The sequence below is a fragment of the Haemorhous mexicanus genome, chromosome 24 (genome assembly GCF_027477595.1).
Source record: "Haemorhous mexicanus isolate bHaeMex1 chromosome 24, bHaeMex1.pri, whole genome shotgun sequence".
Lineage (NCBI taxonomy): Eukaryota > Metazoa > Chordata > Aves > Passeriformes > Fringillidae > Haemorhous > Haemorhous mexicanus.
Genome location: NC_082364.1, coordinates 7355101 through 7381545, shown reverse-complemented (window position 1 = coordinate 7381545; position 26445 = coordinate 7355101). Strand labels below are relative to the sequence as shown.

Genomic DNA, 26445 nt, shown 5'->3' with positions numbered 1-26445 from the left:
CAATACATTTCAACAGTGCACTGTATACTGAAGAAAAAATACATAAACTGATATACAACTAAAATTAATAATTTCCTGTTTTTTCTCCTGTTTTTATGTGTGGTTTTTTTTTTTATTTTTCCAATGCGTGGGGCCGAAATTTTGCAATCTACCTGAGACGGAAAACACCAATCAAACACATGAACCTGAGACATGTCAACATTGTAAGTCAAAGTTACATCGGTAACACTGCACTACGGTACACTTCCAAACAAATATGGGCTGCTCAAGGCCAGGGTGCCCGTCCCGTGCTGCGGAGCCCCCGGCTCCAGCCTGGCTGCTTCTCACCGCGATGGGGTTTGGCAATGGTGCTGAGGGCTCAGACAAGAGCTGCGCTCGGCAAAAGCTGCTCGGAAAAAAGGGCGTTTCGCCAGGTTCCGCTCGTGAAAGAGGGGAAAGACGGAATACTGCTGGGGAAAACGGGCCCGCTTGGTGCTCCAGGCCGCCCCGTTCCCAAAGGAATCCCACATTGTAATGGTTCTGCCAAAAAACAGCAATTAAAAAACAAACGCACGAAAATGGCCCCCCCCCCCCCCAAAACCCGTAAAAAAATCCCCAAACCTGACACTAAGATTAATGCTTTCCTTAAATAAATCAGATACATTTGCCACATAAACACAATAAAAAAGTATCGCTCGAAATCCATGATTACTCACCAAATAAAAGTCAGCATATATAACTTTATATCGTCTTCCCGCTGCAGTTTGCTACCTGTCGCTTACAATTCCAATTGAGCCAGAGTCTCCTGTGCACCTATGGCTTTAGTGGTCATTAGCACGCTCCTTTCAACACAAATTCCCGCGCTTTACTCAGCAGGTAGAAAAAAAAGGCAGTTTTGTTCATCCAGCCGCTCTCCAGGTCTGGGCTCACACGTCAGAGGAGCTTCACCTGCTGCCTCCATGGCCGCCAAGCGGGGAGAGGATGAGGAGAAGCCCCCGCACCTGGGAGGGCTCTGCCTGCCCAGCAAGGACCCTGCTCCTGCATCCCCACGGCCGAGCAGTGCCTCTGCTGAGCTCCAGCCCATTTCCCAGCCGCCACCATCGAAAGCACCTGAAACAGCCACAAAAGGGGGCTTGGGGGGGTGTTATCCGAGCCCTGACGGCAACAGGGGAACGGGACATGGGCACACTGAACTGCAAACTACGCATCTAAAATGTGCTGGTTCTCCTCCGATGAGCTCGAGTTCTGAACGGAAACTGGTGAAGAGAAAAAAGGGGAAACACCTTCAGAGAAACGCACCTACTCCACGGGGTCCCAGCTGGCAACTCCAGAAACAGGAAAGGGGAAACGAAGAGCCACAGAAACCCGAAGGGAACTAACGCACAGAAGCCCCTCTTCTTCCCAGCCTCCCCCCGACCCGAACAAACAGAAATTAAACAAGGCACAGAATCTTCTGCAAATGACTTCACTAAACTAAATCCAAGCTGGACTTGGCCAAAAAAAGAAAACCCAAACGAACTGAGGTGTCGAACAGCAGAGTGTACTTTACGAGGAATATTTTTACACAGCAAATCCCAGACCTTCCCGGCCTCACCGCTCTCCACCCATTTGCTTTTTTTTTCCTTAAAAAAAAAAGACACAAGCTGGTTGCAACTTCCAAGATCACTTTGTCTTTGTAGCGTTTAAATAGGGCCAGTAGTAACCGTCCACAGTTGGACACCTCATGGGAACCAAGGCTGCTCTAGATGAAGTACTCTTTCTTTTCCTCGGAGTTGTTTTGTCCCCCCTCTGCGTTGATGATGGCTGTGTCTGCGTCGGCCGCATCATCTGCTCCTTTGGCTTCGTGAGTGAAGTATGTACCTGCAAGGGAAGGGGGGGCTGCGTGACTCCCTGGGGGTCTCGGTGTGGTGCTGAGGGAGCGATCGACAAAGGAAACAAGAAGCATCACTGGGAGAGAAAGTGGGGCGTGTGTCCTGTCAGACATGGCAACACCGCAACTGAGGGGACACACGAGCCTGGCCTTTCATCCTCCAGCTTTGGTCTCTGTCTTACCTTTATGTCTGGCAAAATATCGCCCTAAAATGATGAGCAGGCAAAGCACTGCAAAGACGACGACGGCCACGACGCCACCAACCACGGCATGGTCCACGCTCCGTATGGCCCCGTCCTCACCTGCGCGGGAATCTGTTGAGATCAGAAGAGGAATAAGAATTGGGGACTTACTAGGATGCTCTCGGCAGGCTCTGGCTGCAGCTGCTCTCAGGATGGGAAGAGCTGCCCTCAGGCTCTCCAGAGGAGCAGGGGTGAAGCACGGAGCTAACTAGACAGATGAGTTCAGGCAGAGGAGCTTTGTCCGGAGCCGAACTGATCTGGCGGCTCGACTCGCGAGGTGTTTTCCGCTAAAAGCAGCAGCACTATGACTACGCACGTGGGAGACAGCTGGGAGAGGGGAGGAAGGGCACGTGGAGTTCTTGGTGGGGATCTATTTTGGGAAATTTCCCTATAGTGCTCCCCAGCCTTCTTGGCGGATGGTGCATAGAGAAGAGCAGTATCATATGGGAATATTATTCGTCAGCTCTGAGAAATGTCATTAACGAGTGCCCTGTTGAAAGCATTTCAACTTCCCAAAACATTCCCTGCCCAAAACCCAACCCACCCAGCATGGAAAATGTGTTTACAACCATCCTCTGCCATGACTGAAGTGGGTTCCACCATGAACCCCCACCTTTACTGCTCAGTGCAACCCACGAGGACTCAGCACTCCTGACCCACAAGCTAACACCCAGACCGAGGCCGACAGGAAGCAGTAAGTGTACAGTGCCTCCGACTGCTTTACTGCGTTTATTTAACTCCTCACCACACAATTAGTTTCCTTTCAGAAGCGCCTCTCCCTCGGGATGCCGTCACCTGGGAGAGGGATGACTGATGTGACGGAGGAACAGCTCCGGAATGAACCCCGGATGAGCTATGGCCATGTAAAATGAATGTATAGCAGTGTAAACAATTTTAATTTAAGAACGCAGCTACATCAACCCTCGATGCAATCCTAATGGCAACTGAGATTTATAACGCAGTAAAAAACAATTATTCTCCCGCTGATTAATACATTAACATTTTGGAATAGAAGCTAAACCATTGTCTCTTTTTTTTAGTGAGTCAAGCGCGACACCTCTATTAAAATGATTTACTGGCCATACCTTACAATTTAAGCACAGCAGCAACAGAAACGGTAAAAATCTTTTAACTTTACATGATTTGTGAAGTCATATGTGAAGGATTTACCATTTAAATCTTTCACTACAAGAAGCACATGGCCCATAAATCTGCCCTGCCTGCGCCTGCCTGGACACCTCGGAGAAATGCGTTTTGCCAGGACGACTGAGAGAGCAAATGCAAGTCAATTTTTAAGAAAGATTTATCTCCGTCTCCCTCCAAAGAACAGAGCAAATCTCTGAAGCCTCCACCTCTAATAATATTTGAAGTTTATCGATCAAGCGTACAGATCCGTGACAGCTAAAGGTAATGGGGCTCTTTTGAGCTGAGACCTGATACAAAGCTTTCGAGCAGCAGCTGGGATTTACGCTTTCTATCGATATTTCCAATTCTGCTCCAAGATTAAGGACTGAGGGACCCAAGTAAATAACTGGGGACCAAGAGCACCATAAAGTGCCTTTTAATTAAAACAATTTAAGAAAAAAAGTCCCTTCGAGTAACCTCTGAGAGCAGAAGCCCCAGTGCGGGCAGGGAGATGCTGGGATGAGCTGGGGCGTGGTGAGAGACACTGTGGAGACCCTTCCAGCAGCTTGGCTGATAAGGTAAAAACTGCAGCCAAAAAAGATTATTCCCCTGCAAACCAAAGGCACAAAAAAGGAGGACCTTCTGTCCCATCTCCAGTGGGAACAGATCATGCTGTGATCACTTCTCAGCATCTGCTGTGTGGCAAGTGGCTGAACATCCCTGCATGCTGAGGGAAAGGTGCCCACGGACACTCGTGGGGTGCTGAGCTGATCCCGTGCCCAGGGACAGGATCTGCTGCTTGCCCAGGGTGGCAGCTGGGGAAAACAGGTCACACAGGGCATCCTGGGAGCCCTCACTCTGACACAGCCTTCCCACTGCCATTCCAGCTTGGCTGATCTGGCCTCCATGAACCTGCTCTCTGCAAAGCCACTGAACTGGCTCATCTGCTGGAGCAGCTGCTTTAGGCACGTTTCACTCCATTTTCTTCTTATTTTTTCGCCCAGTTCCGCTCAGTTGCATTCGGAGCAGCCAGCAGCATCCCAGCCTGGGCGGATGAGTGCCTTGTTGACATCTGGAACAGCTGAGGGGCATAAACATGCTGAGTTACGGCTCTGTAATGTGCTTCCAGCAGGATTTTGCATCAAGAGGCATTTTTTCTTCATCATCATAAATTAAGGTTCTGGAAAGACGAAGCTGTGTGCTCGTGCTGGTGGTGGCAGCCTCCACTCTGTCCCACCGACCCACTGCCGCAGAGACGGGGCTGTGCCAGAGCCCGTGCCTGACACATCCCTCCTGTCTTCCCTTTGCCTGGCATCATGCCAAGAGCGGGGAGTGAGGGTTCCCCAGAGAAGGGACTCTGCCCTAAAGCCTTCCCAGCTTTGCTCAGCAGAGTTTGTAAAGTGTCCTCTGCTGAGATGAGCAGGGCCATTTTTCTCAATTTTTCCTCTTAAGGAAGACCCCTGTGAGGTGCCAGCCCCAAGTTATTGCTGGTATACACGTGGCTAAATACATCTTCAAGCTTACACACGGCCTAAAACGTTCCTCCTGCAGCATCTCCTCTCCTTGCCTCCAGCCCTCATCAAACCCCACGTGCCCCGAGAGCTCTGCCTGCAGGCACGGCAAAGCCCGGACCCACCGCCAGCAATTCTGACACTGCTCCCAGCAAACCTGTCTGTCTGCCACCAGCACAGGAACAGCCCCTCCACATCCTGTCCCTCACTACTTCTTTGGTAATTAACAAAGTGTCAGGTCTATGGAACAAGGGATAATTCCCCAAAGCCAAGGAGAGACTTGACCTTAACAACCGGAATCTGCTTTAAATGCTGTCTCCAATTCACCCAAGCTATTCCTGCCTCCTATCTCTGATTAAACCAGAAATCACAACTTTATTGCTGAAGAGGGAACAGTTGAGATGGCAGGAACTGACAAAATGCCACATTATTTGCTAATCCTAATATGTTATTCTTCCTCAAGATTTGCTTTTCTCAGCACCAATTCAATTACAGATGCTACAAATCCTTCTGACATTTAATTCCCTCTTATCAGGGCGCAGTAAATGTATACATGCAGAGCTATCCCATTAGGATGTTAATATATATTGGAGCAAGCTGCATCCTGGCCTCTCCAGCCAATCATCAGGAATTTGCCTATTAGGGTTTTGTTTTGGGTTTGCCTGTGAATTTTTGTGGGTGGGGCAGAAAGAAGGAGGGAAGGGCAGGGAAGGACCAGACATCACAGCATGTTGTCAGCAACATGCCCCCTCAGGGCTACTCTGCAGTGCAGCTACAGTGCACCTTGGCTGAACCGTTTTTGGGTCGATGCTTTGCTTGGCACCAAAGCACCTTAAAGGAAAACTGCAGTGGTAGTGGTACAATCCACTTGCCAGAGCTGAACTCATGCAGGAAAAAAAAGATCAATTTGTCTTTCCAAGTGCAGTGCTGCTCCCCCAGGGGATTGGCACGGCTGCACCCACAACAGGGGATGCCAGAGTTTCATGGGATGCAGTACTGGGCCCGTCTGCCCGCGGTGCAGATCACTGTACAGCAGCAGCAGTGCTCCAGAGCCTCTTCTAGGGTGGCCAGGAGGAGAGTTGGGTAGCTTGAAATTTATTTTTGCTGATTATTTTTACCAACTGCTCGTGTAATCAACAAAATAGTGATTACACTGCTGGAATGGCAACCTTGAAGTTTTCCTTTAAACAAAAAGTGCGGCTCAGCAAACAGCACAGACAGGAGAGAAAGGGGTTTGGGACTGCTTCCTACTCATCACAGAACTAAGGAACTAATTCCAGAGGTTAGGAGCAGTACGGAGCAGATGCTGAGCTGGGGATTGTCCATCTAAGTCTCGATAATCACCATCTGCAACTCACACCTGCAGGTTCTCAGATATGGGGGCTTTGGGGGACTCTCTTAAAAAGTGAATGTTCTAATCATCTCCAGGTTTCTAACATTTCTGCCAATGTGAGTGCTAAAATCAGCTTTCTGTGGGCTCTCAAGATAAATGTTGGTGATGGTAAGAGGAGCACTCTGACAGTCTGGGTCAGTGCTTACACTGAGGTTTAGCAGAGGGAAGACTTCTCTGCTCCCAACTTCTCAATGAAAAGGTTCCACTCAATTCCACTTTAATGAGGCTTTAAATATAGATGTATCTATGAATATTCCACTCTTTTTGTCAGCAGCAGCATCTCAAGAGTAAAAGTAAGACTGGCTTGGACCGGGCTGCCTGGATTTTAAATCTCCTTTCTGCCCACACTAACATCTTCAGACCTATTTGGGTCCAACCACTCCAGGTTTACCTTCAGCGCTCCCCAGGCTCTCAGCAGGGTCCCGCGAGGCTCAGGCAGCAGCTCTGGGCTCACCTCGCTGACGGGAGCCCTCTGCACACACAAGCATCCTCGAGCGCCCGGAGGCAGCGGCTCCTTCCTCCCAGGGACCTCCCGCAGCCGGGAGGAGCCGGCCCCACTCTCCACCGCCGCTGGCACCGCGGCTGACACTGCTGCTGCTGCCAACAGCTCCTCCCCAGCCGATTACGGCTCTCCCTCGGCCCAGGGCCAGAGGTGTGGAGCAAAGGCAGCACTGGGAGATGCAGCCTGTCCTGCTGTGATGTGGGAAAGCCCAGGTTTTATGGAACCCCTGCTGTGTGGTGCTCCTGACTCCTGTTCTTTCTCCTCACCTCCCTCCAGCTTCACATTAGCCCAACTGCAACACTTTGGGGTATCTCTGGACAGCCCTGACCTTCCTCTATGTGCATTTCTGCTGTAAAAGCAGAGGCAGATTTTTATGAAAATGTAGTTAAGACATTATTTTTAGCACATCAGGATTTATTGCTGCACTTGCACAAAAATTTACCTTCTATTTCTGGGTGAAAATTAAGGTCAAGCTCCTGACATTGGGCAGTGTGGGCTGAACTTGTGGGCAGGTGCAAGCTCATACACACCGACCCCACTGAAGCTCCTGAGCTTCCCAGATGTGCAGGTAACATCTGCATCGTAGCAGGGGAAAGGAAACCTACGCCAACACCTTTGAAGAATTCCTAAACAACTGATCTCTTCTAAATCTGATTACAGTTTAGTTTGTTAAATGATTACCCCATCAGTATGCCTGAAGATCCCACAGGTCACGATTTGGGTGCTTAATGGCTTTAAGTCATTTGAGCACTCCTGAAAACCTGCTGAGCCAATTATTCCTTCTCCCTGGAGGCAGGAAACATCAGGACTGCACTGACACCTCCCAAATGAATCTGGGGTCAATTCTTTTGTGGAATAAAGTTTTTGAAATGATGGAGCAGCACTAGAGGTTGGACTTGGCAGGGGGTGCTGGTGGAAGAACAGGCTGCCCTTACTCTGTGAACACTATAAAGCACTTAGCCACGACATGGGAGGACAGAAATCACTGCCTGTCCATGACAGGATGAGCAATAATGTTATTCATTCCCACAGCGTGGCATGGAGCAGGCTACCCCTCCTCGAATTTATTGAGGGGCCGTTAAAGAGCAGCGTTAACCTGCCTGTCGTATCGTAATTGAATTTGGTCTAATTTAAACCAGAGAAATTTGAGGAGTTCATCCTTCTTCAATCAATAAGCTCCCCTTCAGCGACCCATTTCAAGATCGCTTCATAAAAAATAACGCACTTTGTTTGAATAAATGTGCTCACTGTGGCAGAGCTCAGAGCTGCACGGCTGCTTCCACAGACTCCTCTCTGGAGGAGGGAGCCCCGCTCGCAGCCGACGGCCATCGATCCACCAGCATCCCCTCTGCAAAGGCCCTGATCCTTCCTGGTCAGGGAACTGTTCCCTGGCTCACAGGAGGTGCTGATGCTCTGGAGCAGAGCCAGGAGAGCTCCGGGAGTGTGGGGGTGGGTCCCTGGAGCCCAGGGCAGTGTCTGTGTGTGTGCACCTGCATGCACAGGTGTGCACAAGACACACACACACAGACACTGGCTCAGGTTTGCCCCCTCAATGCCCGATGCTGCAGGAACTCTGCCTGCTGGTCTGAACCAGGCTGGAATGAGGAACTGAGAGGCGCCAGGCCAGCCCTCTCCGTACCCTAAGGGCTCAGGATGTGAGGAACAAGAGGATTGCAAGAGGCACAGACACACAGAGCTCGGCCGGGAGGAGCGAGGACGGCTCTGGATCAGGCTACCTGAAGGGCGGGAGGCAAGGGATGCATTACTTAAGTGCACCGTCGGCAGAGCCTCGGCTGAAGCTGTGGGTGGGACAGATGTACCTGGAAGGAACAGCACACTGAGCAAACACGGCAGCAGCCCCCACGCCCGCCACGCCAGGGTCCCCCGTGGGGTGGGCCCGTGCCCTGCATCCCCCAGGGTGGTGCCCAGGGCTCCGCCTGGAGGGGAGGGCGTCGCTCCCGACGGAGAGCTCAACTCCAGCACTCACCTGGACCACCCATCTGAGAGCCCCCATGTGCTGACCCCGGGACAAAAACGTGACCTGGTTTCAGTCTCCCGAAACTATGGGCAGAGACCACTCTGTCTGTAGCAGAGAAGGGCCTGGGGCTCTCTCTAGTGCCTCCCCCGTAGCTGACCCAGAATGATCCTGACCACACCTGACCAGGAATGATCACCCTTTGGGCAGGCAGGAGTAACCTAAAGAGCAACAAGCAAAATTTTCAAATTCTTAGGGAAAAAATCAGTAGCCAAACCAGATGCTCCGAAAAGACTGCTTGGCAGCACATGACAGGGGCTCACTGTGGGCAGCAGCTCTGCCTGAGCTGTGTTCTGTAGAGCTGGGGAAATTCTGGCTTCCATTCCAGACTCAGAAAAAGGACTACACTGAGCTGTGTGCTCTGGGAAAGGTGTGAGCCCCTCTGAGCAGCACAGGCTGGGGAGCAAACACCCATTCTGGGCAATTCCTTTGAGGAATTTTTTCAGGTTCTCCTCTTCATTCACCAAAAAGGGAATTTTTCCTTAATAAATAGAACTTTAAAAGGAAAAGAACTTAAAGCAAAACAATTTTCCCCATCCACTCAGGGATGTTCACCAGAGCCCTGGTGCATCTTACCTATGGGATCTGTCCCAGGCCTGCAATAATAATTGTTAGCATTGCTCAGTGTTAGAAAACATCCAGAATGAATCCATTATTTCTGACCTCTTGGCCACAGCACACCTGTAGTGGCTTATGGGATGAGATGTTCCTGATTTGATTGGGTGAGAAGGAACCATTTGATGGAATAAGATGAGGACTCAGAGGTTTTTTTGGCGTATTTTTTTGCCCCATGCTGAACCCCTGAGAGGAACAGCACTGGGCTCCAACCCCCTGGGCTGGGCTCTTCCCAGGGGGACAAATGGCAGCTCCAGCCCTATGGCCAGGACTTGCACCCTGCATTGGAGGGGCCTCAAACAGCCACAACAGAGCCCAGCAGGTACCAGGAGTCTGCAGGGATGCTCTGCAAGGGTGGGGGAAAAAAAAAAAAAAAAAAAAAAAAAAAAAGGTGCATTTCTATAAGAAAACATGAAAAACAAAGATTTAGGTTTGTACCTCTGGTAGAGGCTCTGCTCTGAATGCACCCAACTGCATCCACTGAAGATGCTGTTATGCTTTAATTTCAATCAGCACTAATTGGCAAGGACCAGCCATGAGGAGCATTTATGCCCCTTTCAGACCAGTGTGGATAAAAAGAGGCTGGAACCATTTACTTGGTTTGGCCTCACTGATGAAACAACCACCTCCTTTTTACTGCCAATCTGATGCTGGTATGATGAGGAACCCCTGAGCAGCCAAGGGTTAGTGCTGGCCACCTGTTTAAAGGGGGGTTTCACACAACGTGGCAGAGTCAAGTGTTTTACAAACAAAGATTCAACTCAACCAGTCTCCAATTCAGCGTTCAAAAAATCCCAGCCAGGAGGGAAGCACAATGGTTGGCCTCGGTGCCCTGCACCACCTGCCCCGAGGATGCCACACAGAAATGGGTGCCAAAATAAAATTAAAAAAGAAAGGAGGAGAACCCCAACAGAAAGGAGCGCACTTCTAAGCTGCAAGAGCATGGGGGGAATGGCTGCACCACAGCAACTGCACAATGCAACATGGCCAAGATGCAGAAATCAGAGGGGGACCAGTGTCTAGCGAAGGAGAGCAGCGGGTTACCTACGGACTAGCCCTTACCTGAGAGATCCCCATAGTCCAGCTCCTCGGCCGAATTGGGCAACTGAGTAAAGCCTTACAAGTAAAAACAGACTCGTTTTTCTCTGCGTTTCTCAAGCGACAAAAAACAACACACTTAAGAACTGAGGATGAATTTCTTGAGGGGGAAAAAGAGAATGCGTCAGTCACTTGCCACCGTCTGCCGGTGTGGGCAGAGGGACCGTGTGACACCAGTGCCACCGTGGCCTTTCTTACAGACAGAAACGCTCCTCGCTCTACACTGTTGGCACACGGAACGTGGCATTGAGACCACTCAGAACAGCATGCAGAGCCCCAGACTCTGCCTTTCGGCCGTCACGGGGACAATTTCCCAATTTAGTCCAGGCTGATTTCAGCCCTGCATACAGAGAGCAATGGAAAACTTGCCTCCAATTTTGCAACCAATCCAATTAGTTTTGGTCATGGTGACAAGTCAGGACATTTACCAATGACAGAATATGAATGCTGTGCAGTGCATGTCATGGCCTGTTTGCAGGCTGCGGGCTGTGTCCTCTGCCAAACTAGCGGACAAACCGGCTTTTTTTCATTTGCCCAAATGTGATGGATTTATGGGAAAAGCATCTGTCCCCAAAGCTGTAAAGCAATCAGGAAGGCACGTGGTCACAGCCACCACAGGCAGCCAGCGCTGTCTGTGAGGGCATTAGTGCTGCTTGGTTTGGGAGTCTGAGGCAGCGCTGGGGTCTGCAGGCAGAGCATCTCCAGGGATGACATCTCAGCACCAGTGCCACGGCAAAGCAGAGCCAGGAGGCCACCCAGACTTACTGAAATGTGGGGTGGGGCAATGTTACCCTGTGGGCTGCGACTTCCAGGACTCACTCTTGCTGCTGGCCACTAAAAGCAAATGCATAAGCAAAGAAAAAAAATTCCCATGAAGAGATCCCGTATCCCTGGGCACTGGGGAACCTGGGATCATCAGCTCACAGACTGCTACCAGAGCTGACTCTCTGTTAAATAGCCAAGCTGTGAGTGCAGTATGGTCAATGTGCAGACTTGGCCCCACTGCAGAGCAGCAATATGTATATTTTTATATATACACTACCCTTTAAAAATGAAACTAATTTTCAGTGACTGGTTTTTAAATGCATCAAATCATCAGGAAGCTACGTTGGTATTACCTCCTTAAGTGGGAAGCCATTTAGATTAATAGCAGGAAATAGTGTGCCACTTTTGGGTTTCAGGGAGTCCTTTTCAGATTTTCAGGAGCATTTTTCCTATAAATGATCTATAAATACAACAGCTGACTCACAGAACCATTGACCATGCAAAGCTGTACTTGGCAGAGGGGCCCTTCAACTTTTCCCTCTCCAAAATTGCTTCTGTAGAGAGTTCCCTTTCAAGGAACTATATTTTCTCACTGATGAAAAAGGGCAATGTTGCATTTTTTATGAAGGAAAAAAAAATCCTTTTCAGAATAAAATTTGCAACAATTCCACAATTTTGCTTCTCCCTGCACCTGGGACACTCACAAATGCCACCGGCCGGTGTTAAAACCTGTGGTGAGGCATTTAAATGGGTGGAAAATAACTTCTTGATTTTTCTCATTAAACTTTCATATTGGCTACTAAAGCCCCTTCTTTTCACTTCTGAGGGGATGAACTCAAAGTCTGCCACTACTCCTGTCAGAGAAATGAAAGGGAACTTTCACTCTGCTCCATTTCCCTGGAAGTGCTCAATCCTCGGCGGGCAGAGCCGGCACGGTGAGTGCATCCTGCAGCTCAACCAGGTGCTCACACAAGGACCAGGCACCCCGGGTATATTTAGGTTTCTGTGGGCTCCCACGCTACATCCAGCTCTTTAGGAAAAGCCAATTTCTCTCCCCTCTCAGGCTCTAAATAAGCAATTAGGGATTCCGTTTCATGCGGCGCTGCGCAGACCCTGTGATGTTTTATTCACCGCCCCAAGGATGGGAGCTGTAAAACAGACTGAGGAACGGATTCACTATTAGCTGCACTTTTAAGTAGGGCATTTCCAAGAGGGAAGGAGGCAGCTGGACTAGCAGAGCTGCTTGGTGATGGCAGTGCAGAAAGCCCTTTTCTGTGGCACCTGGCAGGACGCAGGAGTGGCCGGCGCTCTGGTGCAGCCGGGCTTTGGCTTCAGCCAGGCATTCTCAGGGACTGAGCACTATCAGAAAAAGGAACGAGAGAGTGACACAAACACTGCTACCTATTCTTGTTCCAAACCTGCTGAGGCCACAGTTAAAAACTCACACAGACCTTCAGGGAAGGATTTCCAGCCTGTAAAATAATTTACCTGCTGCATTATGGGCCAAGTATTTTCTTATCACTCTTCATTTGTGACTGGGGTGTTTTCCTTATTTTAACCTTCACTCCAGGATTCCTGCTTTGCTAGCTTCAGAGGAGGCTCTTCCAAATGGCTCAAACCCCTACCTTTCCATGGGAATGAGCAGAAATTCTGCCTGTGCTGAGCCAGCATTGCCTGGTTCTTGCCTTACCAGGGGAATGGGGAGCAGCCCTGAGCCCCTCATTGCTGGGCAGATGGATGAACAGGGCCTCAAGCACAATGCCCTCTGTGGGCAGCACCCACATCCTGGGGAATCACTCTGAGCATTTAGAGCTCTCTGCTTACAACAGGGTAAGGGCAGAATTTGGAAAAAAATGGACACAAAGTCAGTGTGTCCCAGGTCACGGCTGCTTAGAGATGTCCTTCTTGTGCAGGGGGCAAACATGAGCTGGGCATCTCACCTGAGGGGCTCCCCAAAGGCCAGCACCTTGTGAGGGCTGAGCTCTCCAGCCACCGAGGGGCAACAGGGGCCAGGACATTAAAAACTGTCACATTGATTATGGTGGGGAGAGGGCAGGGAGGAAAACTGGAAGGGCGTGGCAGAAAAAGCGCTTTCTCCCCAGACTGAGTGGTGCAGACACTCCAGGTTGTTACACTCCCGGCTCCACCGAGTTCTGCCTGTATTCCAGCTCAAACAGTGGGACCTGTGATTCCAGCCCCATGGGCACCCTGACCCCACAGGGGCACACCGAGAGGGAGGAGGGCTGAAGCTGGGAAACCCCAGCTTGGTGGGGTGCAGCGGAAGCACAAGCCTTCCTGCCGGCCATGACCATGCTGTTATTGGAGCTCTGGCAATGAACAGTGCAGAGAAAGGAGAAAGTGCATCAGAAAATTCACAGTTAAGCTCTCATTTTTCAACAAAGAGTTAACAACGTTCGTGCGTTAGGTCACTCATGCATCGCTGCCGTCAACTCCATTCCGTGAGGAAACAGGAATGGCAGGGCCTTGGCTGCTGCTGGGACATGCACACACACACAGGACTCCTTCCCCCCAGTCCTCTAGGATACACTCCAAAACTTTAAATGGCTCAAAACCCTCTTTCTCCGATTGAGGCATTGTGCTGGCTCCACACTGGCCTTACATTCCATTTTCTTTGCTAGCAAGCTCTTTTTTGGGTTGGTTTTTGGTTTTGTTGGGGTTTTTTTTGTTTTGTTTTTTTTTGGTTGGTTTATTTTCTTTTTTCTTCCCCCAATTCATTTAAATTGTTTTTGGAGAAAATCCATTTGGCTGTATTCATGCCCATGCATTTCTAGTCATTCACAGACATGCTCACTCCCATCGGACATCAGAAAGAACAAATGGCCAACATACAGAAACACCTGGTATACTCCATACACACTCCAGCAACACAAGCTTGGAAAGAAATCCAGAGTCTTCACGGGAAAAGCACCCCACAAGGGCAAGCACGGGGGAGTTCAGAACAAACTGGCTGGTTTTAAGGCAGGAAAGTTTGTGGCAGCTCATTTGACTGGGACAGGTTGTCATTTCAGCTGGCCACCTCCCTGGCAGTGATCCTCCCCACGGAGAGGGGAAGTCCTCGTGTTAAGAACAGGCTTTTTATGGCTTCCTCAGAACAAAGAAAAATAAGGAAAGACATCAGAAATTGCTTTAAAAAATGGGGCAAGGGTTTGCCACTGAGCATCTGCCCAGCTTGTCCTCATTGCAGTCTAATCCATGCCTACACTGAGCCGTTCCTGATGCAGAAACAACACCTAGAAAGGATGCTGGGAGTTGTGCAATCATCGGGGATACTGATCTTTTTCAAATTTAGGGATCAACATCTAGCCACAAACATGTAGCTACAAAATCAGCAATGTTGGCTCTTGACATTTAACACGCACGGGGAGATCGACACACAGACAAAACACAAGTGTGCCCGAAGATTTCTGATCTTTTTGCCAAGTGGGAAAAAGCATCCAGGTAGGTAAGTTATTTGGGATAAGAAGTGTAAGCCCCTCCACCTGATATGGCACATTGCTACAGAATGATTGCTTCACTCAGTCCTGCCTCTGACCTCACCCACGCAACGCCTCAAGGGGAGCAGGCAGGAGAAGGGGGTGCTCTGTGCTAGGGATTTCTGTCAGTAAAAAACCAGTCTATTTATCAGAGTCGAAAGAAACTAGAACAACAAAGTCCAACATGGATTAGCTATAATTAAAAATTGTCAGAGGTTTTGGTTCTTCAGCTGAAAAGTAAGCTTGTGCCAAAAAAATGGGATGCTCAACTTCCAGCCTGCAGCGCGTACGTAGGCTCGCCGGGGAATGGAGGAAGCTCAGGAAGCTGTCAAGCTGTTAGCTAGACTGCCTCGAGCAGACGAGAAGGGTTACTTTGCTAGACTGCTATGCTGAGAGGAAAGTGTTGCTATTTGTTTTCCCAATCTCCTTCTGCAGTGTAATAACGCAAACTTCCCTGCCGACCTTGGAGGCGAGCGCTCCTCTGTGGAGCATCCCAGAATCCCCAGTGCTGCCCTGAGCCAGCAGACCTGCTGGATACTCTTAAAAACTAACTGAAAATCCTAGAAAAATGCTCAAAAATCTAAAAAAAACCCACCAAAAAAAAAAAAAAAGCGCCACCAAACAAAAACCCTAAAAAAAGAAAAAAATTAATTCCTTTTTCATGTGGGAAGTGATTCTCTCAGTCAATGGCTGGAGAAAATTGGCATTGCTTGGACCTGGATGCCACTTCCACAGGGCTTGGGCTTGTCTGGCACCAGGATGATCAGCTGGGGAGCTCACAGCAGAAATGACAAGAGCAGACAGACTTTCCAGCCTTAGAACCCATGTTGTATTTATGAGATGAGTCCACCTGAGACACAGTTTTCCCTTGAAGACTCCAGTTTCCTTTTTGGCCTCCCCTTCCCAGGCTTGTCTTGCCACTCAGCAGCGCTGAGAAATAAGATAAACAGGAATGTGATACCAACCGTGAACTGCCGGTTCTGTCGTCGCCGTTGTGTCTACACACGGGAACAGAGGATTGGAGGAAGGGAAGAAACAGGAGGAACAGCATGCAAAAAAAGGGAAAATGGAAAAAATGGAACAGATAATATATGAGCAAGCTTTCAAAGAACATTGCGTGACAAGCAATAATAAAATGAAAGGCAAAAAGCATTTGAAGTGAGTTGCACTGTTTAGAAGACATGCCTCCAGTTCAAAAGCTATGAGCCTGAGGAAAACAGTAAATTTTTCTCTTTTTCCAGGTCCTTGCCAGAACAATTACTGGTGGTTGCAAAGTCAGGGGAACAGGAGACAGGGGAGAACACCGACACCAACGGTTTGGTTGGTGGGGACAAAACAGAAGCTCCAGAGCAGGAGGAAGAGCTGAGGCTCGGCACGTCGCTGTTACACACTCAAACACTGCCTCTCCAGAGCACCCGTGGCCAGGGAACAGTCTGCTCCTGCCTCCCCTCCAGCTTCCCAGCCACCACCCGCACGATGAACCATTTTTTTCAGCATAAAAGATGTTCTAGAACTGGCAACAGTGGACAAACATTACCAGTCCCTCTGCTGCAGCAGGTAGCTGGTTGAACAGCTATGGGTAATTAAATATCCTGGATGTTTTTTTGCTGGATAGTCTGAAGCTGACTCTAATCCATACGGACTACATCTCACTGCAAATTTCTTGAGGGGCACTGCCTTGCCAATGGAGAGATGCTTTGTCTCTTCCAGCAGTTTGCAACAGGCAGTTTTAAAAGACTGACCAAATCTGAAGGCTTTTACTGACAGTTATTTCCACCAACAGGTCTAAACCAAACGTTACCCAATTTACTGGCTTGATTAGTTGTTGGAGGCTGCTTGCTTATCTTGCTTATCTGGAGGTATTCTGTGGCAGGGCTCAGTGGCTGGAGGGGGCTGGCTCCCCAGAACGTGTCACTGACCCTTCCCTGGAGCCAAGCCCTGCCTGGCTGGGGGCAGGCAGTGTTTGAGTGGTAACACCGTGGGTGAGCAGCGCTGCACCTGTGGCCCTGCAGAGCAGCCTGGAGCTTGGGTTTTGCAGCACGACAGACAATTCACAGCGGCCTTTCCCCTCGCTGACATGCTGGCTCACAACCTGGGCACGGGGCCCCTGCGCGGGCAGAGGCAGCAGTGGAAAAAACAGGACCTGTTTCTTGGCAATTTAGCTGAGGACAGCCCAGGGCTGAATTCCTGAAGCAGTAGCAAAGACAAGAATCATACAAGGAATACATAATACTTACAGATACATGGTCTACATGCTTTAATTAAGGAAGCAAAACAAATAAACCCCGCACAGTTTAACAAACTGCACCAAGATTTGCATAACAGATTATCAAGCCATCATTAGCCTGTTTCCACTGCCAATGTAGGCTGTTCTCATCTTGGCAACCAAATCAGGCACCCTCAAGGAGGCCAGCCCTTGTTCTCCTGCGGGAACTCTGGGGGCTGCAGGGGAAACCTTCCAAAGCCACGAGGAGAACAAGAGCAGGGCTTTGCTTTGGTTTTGGGTAGCAATCCCCATTTGTTTTAACCAAGCAAATGGTGGAAGGGGAAATAGTGGTGGAGGTGGGGGGAAAGCCATTGTTTAGAAGGGGTTGTAAAACTGAGTACTAATTCCTGAGATAGCATCTTGGCATCTATAAATAGTCTCAATTTACTGTCTTCCTGAAATAAAAAAAGTTATGTCAGCTTTTACAATAAATAGAGAATCTGCTGGAAGCAAACTTGTATTGATGTGCTGGAAGAGATTATTAGTCAAGAAACAGTGCAAACTGGACAGTGCATCTCGCTTCCCCGTCCGGGGACAGAGACCGACAGGTTACACAAAATAAAGTTCTCAAGCGGTTGTAAGTGCGAACAAATATCCACGTCAAACAACATGTTGGCTGCAGCTGGAATGACAAAGTTATGATTAGCAAATGGTTTGGATGGTTGCAATAGGAAACACAGACCGGTTAAAGTTCAGAGTGAGCTTTTGGGGAGTCCTGTCCAGTCCCAGTCTCCTTTGGGAAGGAGGACTGCACACACCAGTGCTCCGCAGGGACTGACCCCGCGCTCAGGACATGAACGTGCTGACACTGGTGTGCTTCCACAGCATCACGTGGCAGAGGAGAGAAAACTGTCACTGGTGCTTTGCTACCAAATCAGAGCATTCCTGCAAATCCATGTGTGTCCCAGCCCCACCACTGCCACTCCCCACCTGGGAAGGGACAGCCCAGCCCTGCAATGCTGCTGCTCACACAACCCATAACTTTAGGCTGGACTGGCTAACTTCAAAGGTGCTTTTCTGAATCCTGGGGTTGTGCCACCAGCTTCTGCTTTGCTTTCAAGAAGAGCCACACTTCCACGTCAGAGCAGGCACACCGCACCCCAGGGATCAGCCTTCTGCCCCATGTCCTACAACAAAAACCATCTCTTCTCCCCAAATGCTGACCAACAAGAAGTCTTTGATACACTCCTGACTTAACTAATATTGACCAAAGCCAAGGAAAGGCTCTGCCATCACAAAAAAGCATTGTTCTGGTCCCAAGCCATCAACGTGCTACACGATCACCCAAGGCTGATAGCTATCATTTAAAATGGAAAGCTGGTGATGAAGAGGGGGCTGGTTTACCCAGTGCAGCAAAGCCAAGAGGACACAAATCACATAACAAAACAGACTTGGGATTCTCTACCTTAATGTCAAGGCTTCTCTTCCCAATGCCAATCAGGAAAAGAACTAAACACGCTGTTCAGGAAAAGCAGAACAATGTCAAGGCCTTCCAAAATCTTCATGTACAAAAGTTCCTCTGAGGCCAGGTTTATAGTTACAGAAGGTACCCAAAGGAGTAACCACTGGCTTCTACAAAGCTGCAAATTTCACTTTATTGGAATTTCTGTGTAGCACTGGCTGTAAGAAATAACTATCTGCCAGCCAGGACAACTCAGATGACACCCAAGCTCTAGGCACTTACCACCCCATTAGGCAGCTACGCAAGGGCACACACACATATACACACACGTATTTATAAAATTACTGCATGGAGGCAGCTGGGCAACATTTCTCAGAGTTATGAGCTCCACTGCTGAGCCTCCTCGTTTTCTCAAATGGATTCTCTCCAACTTCAAACTGTTTGCAGAGTGTGACAGACCAGGCCCTTTAAACTTGGCCGTAATTAGTCCACAGCCTCAAACAGAACAAGCACGATGGAGGAATATTAAAACCCCGGCAGCAAAATTAAATTCCCCTGGTTGAATGCTGCAGCTGCAGTGCTGCAGCCTCGCAGAGGTACTTGGTGCTGGGGCTGAGGAGCACACACAGAATTACAGCAGCACATCCACAAAATAACGACAAAACACGCTGCTGCCTTTGAAATTTAAAGGGGCTTTAGCAAGTATAGATATCCATTCAATATATTGCTTTTAAAATTGCTTTCTGAACTGAAACCAAAAGCCAATCTGATCCCTGACGCGTGGAGCTCTTATTCTTCCTGATTTTCCAGACTGCTTCACATGCACTGGCCGGGGCGAGTGTGAATTCCTGCACGTTGCCTTCGCAGCAGCCCGAGGGAACAGCATGCAGCACTGCCAACGGATCCCTGCCGTGGTTCAGGTCCTTGGGGCTGATGGAAACACCTACAAAACCCTTGCCAGTGTTCCCCTGGATGAAACCTCTGCGGGACACGGCACAGAAGTCACATCCCACAGCAATGCACGAGCTGAGGAGTGATGGGGCTCACTCAAACACCAGAGTGCAGTGACCCACCCATCCTCCCCCTCACCACACGCTCCTCCAAGGACGGATGGAGATGTCCCTTGCATTCCTGAGCCTCCTGATCTGCTCTGTACAGCACTCCAGGTTGGCACTGAGTGCCCCGGTCCAGGCGTGCTGCAATGAGCCCTGGGGACAGCTTGATTAGCAGACCAGATGTTTCACAAAAATCATCACAATCTGTATGGATGTTGCGTGTGACCAGAACAAAAATAGTCTGAAATTAGCACAGTGGCTCCAGCCATGCTTTTGCATGTTTCTCCATACAGATTTGGGAGGATTTGGGATTGACTTCAAGCCCAAGCTTGCACACAACCCATGCCCCTGCTCAGCAAGATGATGGTTTGTGCACTGCTTCTGCTGTGTCACCAAAAGTAAGGCCACATATGACAGGTCCTGCCTGCTACTGGCTGGACATGAAACTGAAAGACTGAATTTTATTTCATTTTATTTCCTGTCCCAGGCCTGTCAGCTCTGCCTTTAGCCCCTTTAATGCAGACACATCCTGGATGAAAATGTCAGAAAGGTGAAGAATCATCTTTAAATTAACTTGACATTTTACCAGGGACAGGCAGAACCTTCAACCAAAAGCAGAAGTTAAATAATAAATAATTTGGGGGAACAAATCCCTGGGCTGCGTCCCTGCACAGTGGCATCAAGGACCTGAGCGTGTCACAGCTCCTCACCAGGCTGGGAATGCCCAGAGCAAACCGGGAGCCCTCCTGCTCCTGCTGACGTGCCCATCTCCCGCTGGCAGCGTGGGCACCTCCACATCCCCGGAAAAGGCAGAGACTGTGAGAGAGTCCAGACAGCCAGGCTGAAGCTGAGCACTCTGAGGTGACTGGGGAATAAAGGTGTTTTTACCACTAAATTCCATCACCGGGTCAGCAGCTGCAGCAGGGGCTGGACGTCACCATCCTGCCAGGACAGTGCTTTAGACATCCCCACGCTGCCTCTCTGCCTCCCACAAACCCACTGCAAGGAAACCTGAGAACAGCATGACTGGGACTGCATTCTTCCTGCCACCAGCCATGGGATTACTGCTGGAATAAACCTGCAACTGCAGCTTTTCACACCACCGGCTGTAATTAGGAAAGGACAAACTCCTCCTGAGGAGAAAATAATTTTTCTTGTTTTGAGGAAGGTTTTCAACATGAGAAATGCTCCAAAACCTGACACTTATTTTTGCTCACAGAGTTCACATTTCCATGTGCTATTATTTTTAAAGCACCTGGGATGACACAAAGGTGTGCTTCTCAGGAGACAGTGTCTGCCCCTGTGAGGAGAGCTCCACCACCAAGTGCCTTGGCTCAAGAGCTGATACTCCAACTCAGCATCAGTTCTCAGCTCTGGCTTTGGAGCTCACTGCACACCTCCAAGCCAAAGAGATTTTGCTCCTGCTCATATAAATCCTGAGCCTCAGGAAGGAACTCAGAGCTGTTTCCACAGGATGCATTCACTGAAGGGGCTGGAGCACCTCTGGGAATTCTCAAGTGAAAACCACTGCCTGCAATGTTACAGCCCCCTGAAATAAACACACCCACCTACCCCCAGACCTGCTACTCCAGTGGGATTTAAAATATGCTCTGAATGGGCATTCCAGGGGGGACATCGGGAGCCCCCAGCCTGCTGCTGAGGATGGAGAGCAGCGCCTTTGCAGAGCCAGCAGCATCTGCTGCAGGGCTGGCACACTGGCAACCTGCACGTGCCACCCCCAGGTCTTCACCAAAACCGCTGCCAAGACACCTGTGCAATTCCACCTGTGGAGAAAGTGGGAAATGCAAATGTGCACCTATGGATGATGCCCTGGTCCTGGGAGGGGGTTTGCCAGTGGCTGCAGGGAGGCTGGGACAGGTGGGTGAACCCCAGATAAGGGCTGGGCTGTGATTAAGGACCTTTATTTCCCAGGAAACAACAGCTGCCCAAGCCCAGCATTTCCAGGAGCCACTCCAGGGTAATTCAAATGATGCTGTTTGCTCTGCTGTATCGTATTGTACATCTTAATGAAGAAAGCCACAAGGACAATTTAACTGATAAAAAAGGGCTCGGCAGTGATAAGGGCTGAAACACCAAAGGATGGCTGGAATATCAATGCTGCTGCAGGATACGTGGAAAAGATCAAGCTGTCACGCAGGAAATCTTTTCAAGCACCTACACGAAAGTGACAGAGGGAAAGCTCTAAAGGTCGTGGTGTCTGGAAACTTCACTGCTCAGCTTGTCCTTCGCTGGAGAAAGCATCAGGTCAGCTTTCCAAGAGCTCCCCCAGAAACTCCCTGAACCAATAAATCAAAAGGACAACTCCAAGGGCAGAATTTTCTAGGGTCACCTGCTAGAAACTGCTTCAGTGCAGCCTCTTTCCGCATGTTTTATTCAATTAAAGCAAGACAATTGTTTTTCAGAACTACTCCATGGTTCCAGGGGACATGAACTACGTCAGGGTTGTATATACTATAAGTAGGGGGACAAAAGCAAAACAAAGCAGATTTCAAACCCACCTCATCCTAAGGATTGGATTCCACTGGGCTGGCTCCAGATGCCTGGACTGCCAGCAGCTCAGAGAACACCCTGCTGTCTCCCACCTCTCCTCTGTCAGACAGCAAGAACGCTGGAGCATTTGGGTGAGGATGGGAATTAAGGTATCACTTTTCAAGGCTTTGAAAAGTGTTCCAACACTACTCTGCTATGTAATTCTAGAGATTATGTTAATTTGACCTAATTTTTTCCAGCCACAAAGTTTCTTAACTACTGAAGGGCAGAAGTTGGTGTGGCTCCACGCTCCTGAGCACTGACTGGAGAGGACACACACGCAGATCTCTGCACAACAGAGGGAGGAGAAGCCTTGGCTGCTCTGGGTGGGAAAAGCACACTGAACTCATGGGCACAGGATGGTAAGACACATGTCAAGAAGACTCAGTGCCAGGGAAGAAAATAGTAATTTCCCTTATCAGCATTAGCAAATCTTCTTTTGACAAATCGCGAGCAGGAACTGCTGGAATCAGGGAGCAATATCACATGGTTACTTTTCCAGCCTCCTCAGCAGTTCAAAGGCAACACAGAAAAGCACCAAGAAGGCAATGGAGACCCACTGGGTTCTGCCACCAGCATCTGAGATCCTCCACCACTGCAAACCAAGGTGAGAGAGCAATGCTGGACAGTCACGGGCTCCTTACCCCAAGGGACCTCTGCCAGGCTGATGACACGGCCATTTCCGACTGCAAGAACCATCTCTCCCCTTATTTTTAATATAAAAAAACTGGAAAGCTATGTGAAGGAAAGCTACTGAGCATCCACAGCCAAGCTGCAGCAGGACAGCAAACAACCAAGCTGCTGTTTATTGGGAAGAACCAAGCACTGCTGTGGGACCTGACACAGCACGTGAGGAGCAGCGAGGACAGCACCGGCTCTGGAGGGCAGTGCTGGGGCAGCCCCCAAAACGACAGGCTGACAACATCCCAGCTCCCAGAAAAAGGACAGTCATTTAGGTTTGCAGGCACCAAGATTAACTGAAGGGGTTATCCAAGCATCAAGACACATGGTTCCATTTAGCCTTCCCAAACTCACTGAAAGCTTGAGCAATTACCGTCAGAGAAAGAAACCTGTGAGCACGTCCAGGTACAGCCTGTGGGACACGGCCGAGCTTCTCTGCCAACAGCTCTCAGGGAGGCTGCGAGAAAGCTTCAAACCTCCTCTGAAACAAAAGCGGGTTAAGTCCAGACATCAAAACCTCGGGAAGAGGGAGAGCCGTCCCGAGCAGCCCGGCTGGGGGCCTGGAGCTGGGGTGACGGGCAGGCACCTGCAGGGAGGAAGGAGAGCACGGCGAGGGCTGGCAGGGTGATGGTGCCCGCGGTAAGGCACGGTGGGAGAGAGGCTTCACCGGTGTGTCCGTGCCAGGGGGCCTGCCTTGGGTGCAAAAACCTCAAAAGGAAAAGAAGCCACGAAACGCCCTGGGCAGGGTGGTGAGAGTCAGCCGAGCAGCATCATAAAAGCAAATAAAATGTGAAGGCATTTACACAAGGGGTGGTTTACAACAACAGTAAACGTTGTGCCATTAGCTATTCAATGGTCCATCCTCACCTGCCGTTTGTCACCTCTGCCTCAAACAAAAACCAAAAAACAAAAACCAAACCAAAACCCACAAAAAGCAGCAAGCAAAAGCAAAAGCAGCGGTTGGAATAGGAAAGGTCAGAGAAATGACAATGCGAATGGTTACAAATAAATCAGAAGGGTTTTCCTGATGAGTCAGGTCTGTGAGGAGGTATGAGGATGTGTCAGAGAGGTGTCATGATCTTGCTGGTTGTTTTTATTCATCTTTTCTCGAAAGACACAGAAAATCTCACAAGCTGAAAGGCAGCTCCTCAAGAAGGGGACTATGGACGGCATTCACACAGTAAAAATGACTGGTGGAATTCCCTTTTCTGGGAGAGTGAGGGAGAAGCTTATCACAACGAAATACCAACATCTTGGCATGAGAAAAAGCATCTTGAGTCACATCAGGCGAATTGAACTGCCGGAGACCAAACTTTCTATAAATTGCTCAGAAACTGATACTGATGGGATGGAGGCTGAAATGACTGCCCGTGCCAAGGGAGCTCTAAGGCTTCCTGCATTCCTTTGGCATCCTGCATTTGAAGTACCCACTGATGGCCACCAGTAACTGAATCAATCACTTTTCCTGCCATGACAATTCCCACATTTCAGGAACACCCACACCCACGGCAAGGACTGTCTGACACGCTGAGCTGCTGGACGAGGGCTCGTGCTGTGGGTGGGTGTATTTGAGGGAAAAAAAAAAATACTGCAAGTGATTGGTTTGTTGTTTTTCCCCAGGCTTCATGCTCTGCTTATATACATAAAAGACAATAAACATTCAGGACATTTCCAATGGTTATGAAGGTACCGTACCTGTGATGGTGGTAGGGATGGTGGTGGTAGTGGTGGTGGTTGTTGTGGGAGGAGGGATAGTTGTGGGGGGATCTGGATAAAATATAAAAAGGAAAATAATAAAAAAGCAAATTAAGAAAAAACAAGCAGAACACAACAGCGGTCAATTGTGATCAGAGGAAAACAAGGATGCTAAGAAGCAGCACGGGGCTGGGGACCCTTCCCTGGCTAAATCCCAGGGGGGAGCCCAGCAGGGACAGCGGGGCCAGATCCTCCACCCACGCTTACCCACGCTGGAGAACCTGGCCCCAGCCTCTCCCCCCTTTCTGCCTAATACAGTGCTAAAAAAAAATAAATAAAACCCAGCATAAATTAGTCAATGAGAGAGAGAAATGGAATGGGAGAGGCATAAGGAAAATAAACTGCACGCTTTCCACAACAAAAAGACCAGTTTGCACATACAAGGAGAGACACAGTGGTGCTTTGGTGGTTGTCTACAGATACATTTGCAAACCCAGGTGGGAGGGTTGTGTGAGAGGCCCTGCTGTGCTTCACAGCCTGAACATTAACAGCACATGAACAGATCTCACTGTCTTCCCAGGGCCCTGAACCTCACTGCTCTTCCTCTATAAACATTCGGCAGCAGGATGTTAAAAACTACTTCAAAGGTGGAAAGGGATACAGAGAAAGGAACAACACCATTGCTGAATATCAATTTCCAGGTATGAGGAATTCCACCAAGATCTTTTAATTTAAAAAAAAGTCAATATTTTTCTGACAATTTCAGTTGCACACTCTTGTTTTTGCTACTAGGGCATCGTTAATGAGATGTTTCTCTCTGTGACCATTTCTCAGATGGACTGGACCTGTTGAGATTCAAGCCCTGCTGCTCGTCACGGGATTGATGTTACACACAGGGACACATCCTTATCAAAACTATCGGGCAGGAGAAGGTAGATATGAGAAGATGTAAAAGAAAAAATATGTATCAATGCCCAGATGATCAAACTGAATGCACTTAGTAGTCAGAAAGACTTTGAACTATGGATTCATTCGGCAATAATAGAGCATGAAACCTTTCATGGGCTTTTGATTTTAGGTTTCCTCCATAGCACGTCAGCTGTTCCTCACTAACACATCTGCTACTCTTTTATCTCTGAGCGAGCTCCCTTGGATCCCCTAATTAAGATATCTGAACTTTAATTATATACTGCACCATTATTATATTCCATCCAACTTCCCAAGAGTTAAGGAACATCACCTCATAGCTGGCTGTGCTATGAGCAGTCACTGTCTTTCCTCTACATCCCAAGGATCTCAGCCCCTCTGCTTCTCTCTCGCCCCTGACCCACACATCTCCTGGGAGCAGTGGGGACCCTCCCAGCTGAGGCACAGCAGTGCCTGGGGAGGGCCCCCAGACTCACACTGACCACAGCCTGGACTGGCTGTGCCGTGGGCTCTTCCTCCATAAAAGCAAAAAAAAAAACCAAAAAAAAAAAAAAAAAAGCTGTGGAGTGCTAATGGAGCTGGAAGTTTCTAGCAATGTATCTGCCCACGCCCATGGGGACAAAAAGCATAAAATGAGTTTTAGAAATGAGTGTGTGTCCAGTGTGTGTCAATGTGATGATACATCCCCCTCCCACGTGGGCAGCTGGGGAGGTGCTGGGCACAGCTCAGCTGCTGAAGCCACATCACACCCTGGAGCTGCAGAGATGCCCCTTGGAATGGGACTGCCTCTCCTGGGGCTGTGCCAGACCCTGCTCAGTGTCTGCAGACCCCAGCTCTCACCCTGACATGCCCGGGGAGCTGGGCACTGTCAGCAGCCACAGCTGGCCTGGTGGGGACAGCGAGGCACAGCCTGCCCCGAGGCTCCTGCCATGCCCACAGAGACAGGGCAGCAGGGACAGACCCCAGGGCAGCTGGGGAACTGGCTGATTGGGTGGTGCAAGGAGCCACGGGCCAGAGGTGCAAGTGCTCCACCACAGAGAGGGGTGAGACCCCCCCATGCTGAACCTCCCCCCGGCAGCAGCTCCAGCTGGGCTCTGGACCAGGAGCTTCAGCTGATGGCCACAGCCCAACCACTCCCTCCCCACTCTGGACTTCTCCCTTTTAAATCAAGAGTTAAAAGGATTCCTTGTGCTGTCCAGGGTGGCAGAGCCCAGCAGGATGGTCCCAAAAGTGCAGGACT

The 26445-nt window shown here is 49.5% G+C and overlaps 1 protein-coding gene across 7 annotated transcripts in view; it reads right to left on the bottom strand.

Annotated features, from left to right (window-relative positions):
• Window positions 1–1498: 1498 nt before the first annotated feature.
• Window positions 1499–26445, bottom strand: part of CADM1 (cell adhesion molecule 1) — a 130399-nt gene continuing 105452 nt past the window's right edge. The window contains exons 8-13 of one of the 7 annotated variants that reach the window (XM_059867013.1): window positions 24279–24350; window positions 15595–15627; window positions 10335–10388; window positions 8359–8442; window positions 2032–2163; window positions 1499–1839 (exon numbers count right to left, since the gene is read on the bottom strand). In XM_059867013.1, coding sequence (XP_059722996.1) covers window positions 1721–1839; window positions 2032–2163; window positions 8359–8442; window positions 10335–10388; window positions 15595–15627; window positions 24279–24350 — 494 coding nt within the window. In that variant the 3' untranslated portion in view covers window positions 1499–1720. The remainder of the gene's footprint in view (window positions 1840–2031; window positions 2164–8358; window positions 8443–10334; window positions 10389–15594; window positions 15628–24278; window positions 24351–26445) is intronic. The other 6 variants (XM_059867015.1, XM_059867014.1, XM_059867017.1 and 3 more) reach the window with 6 other exon arrangements.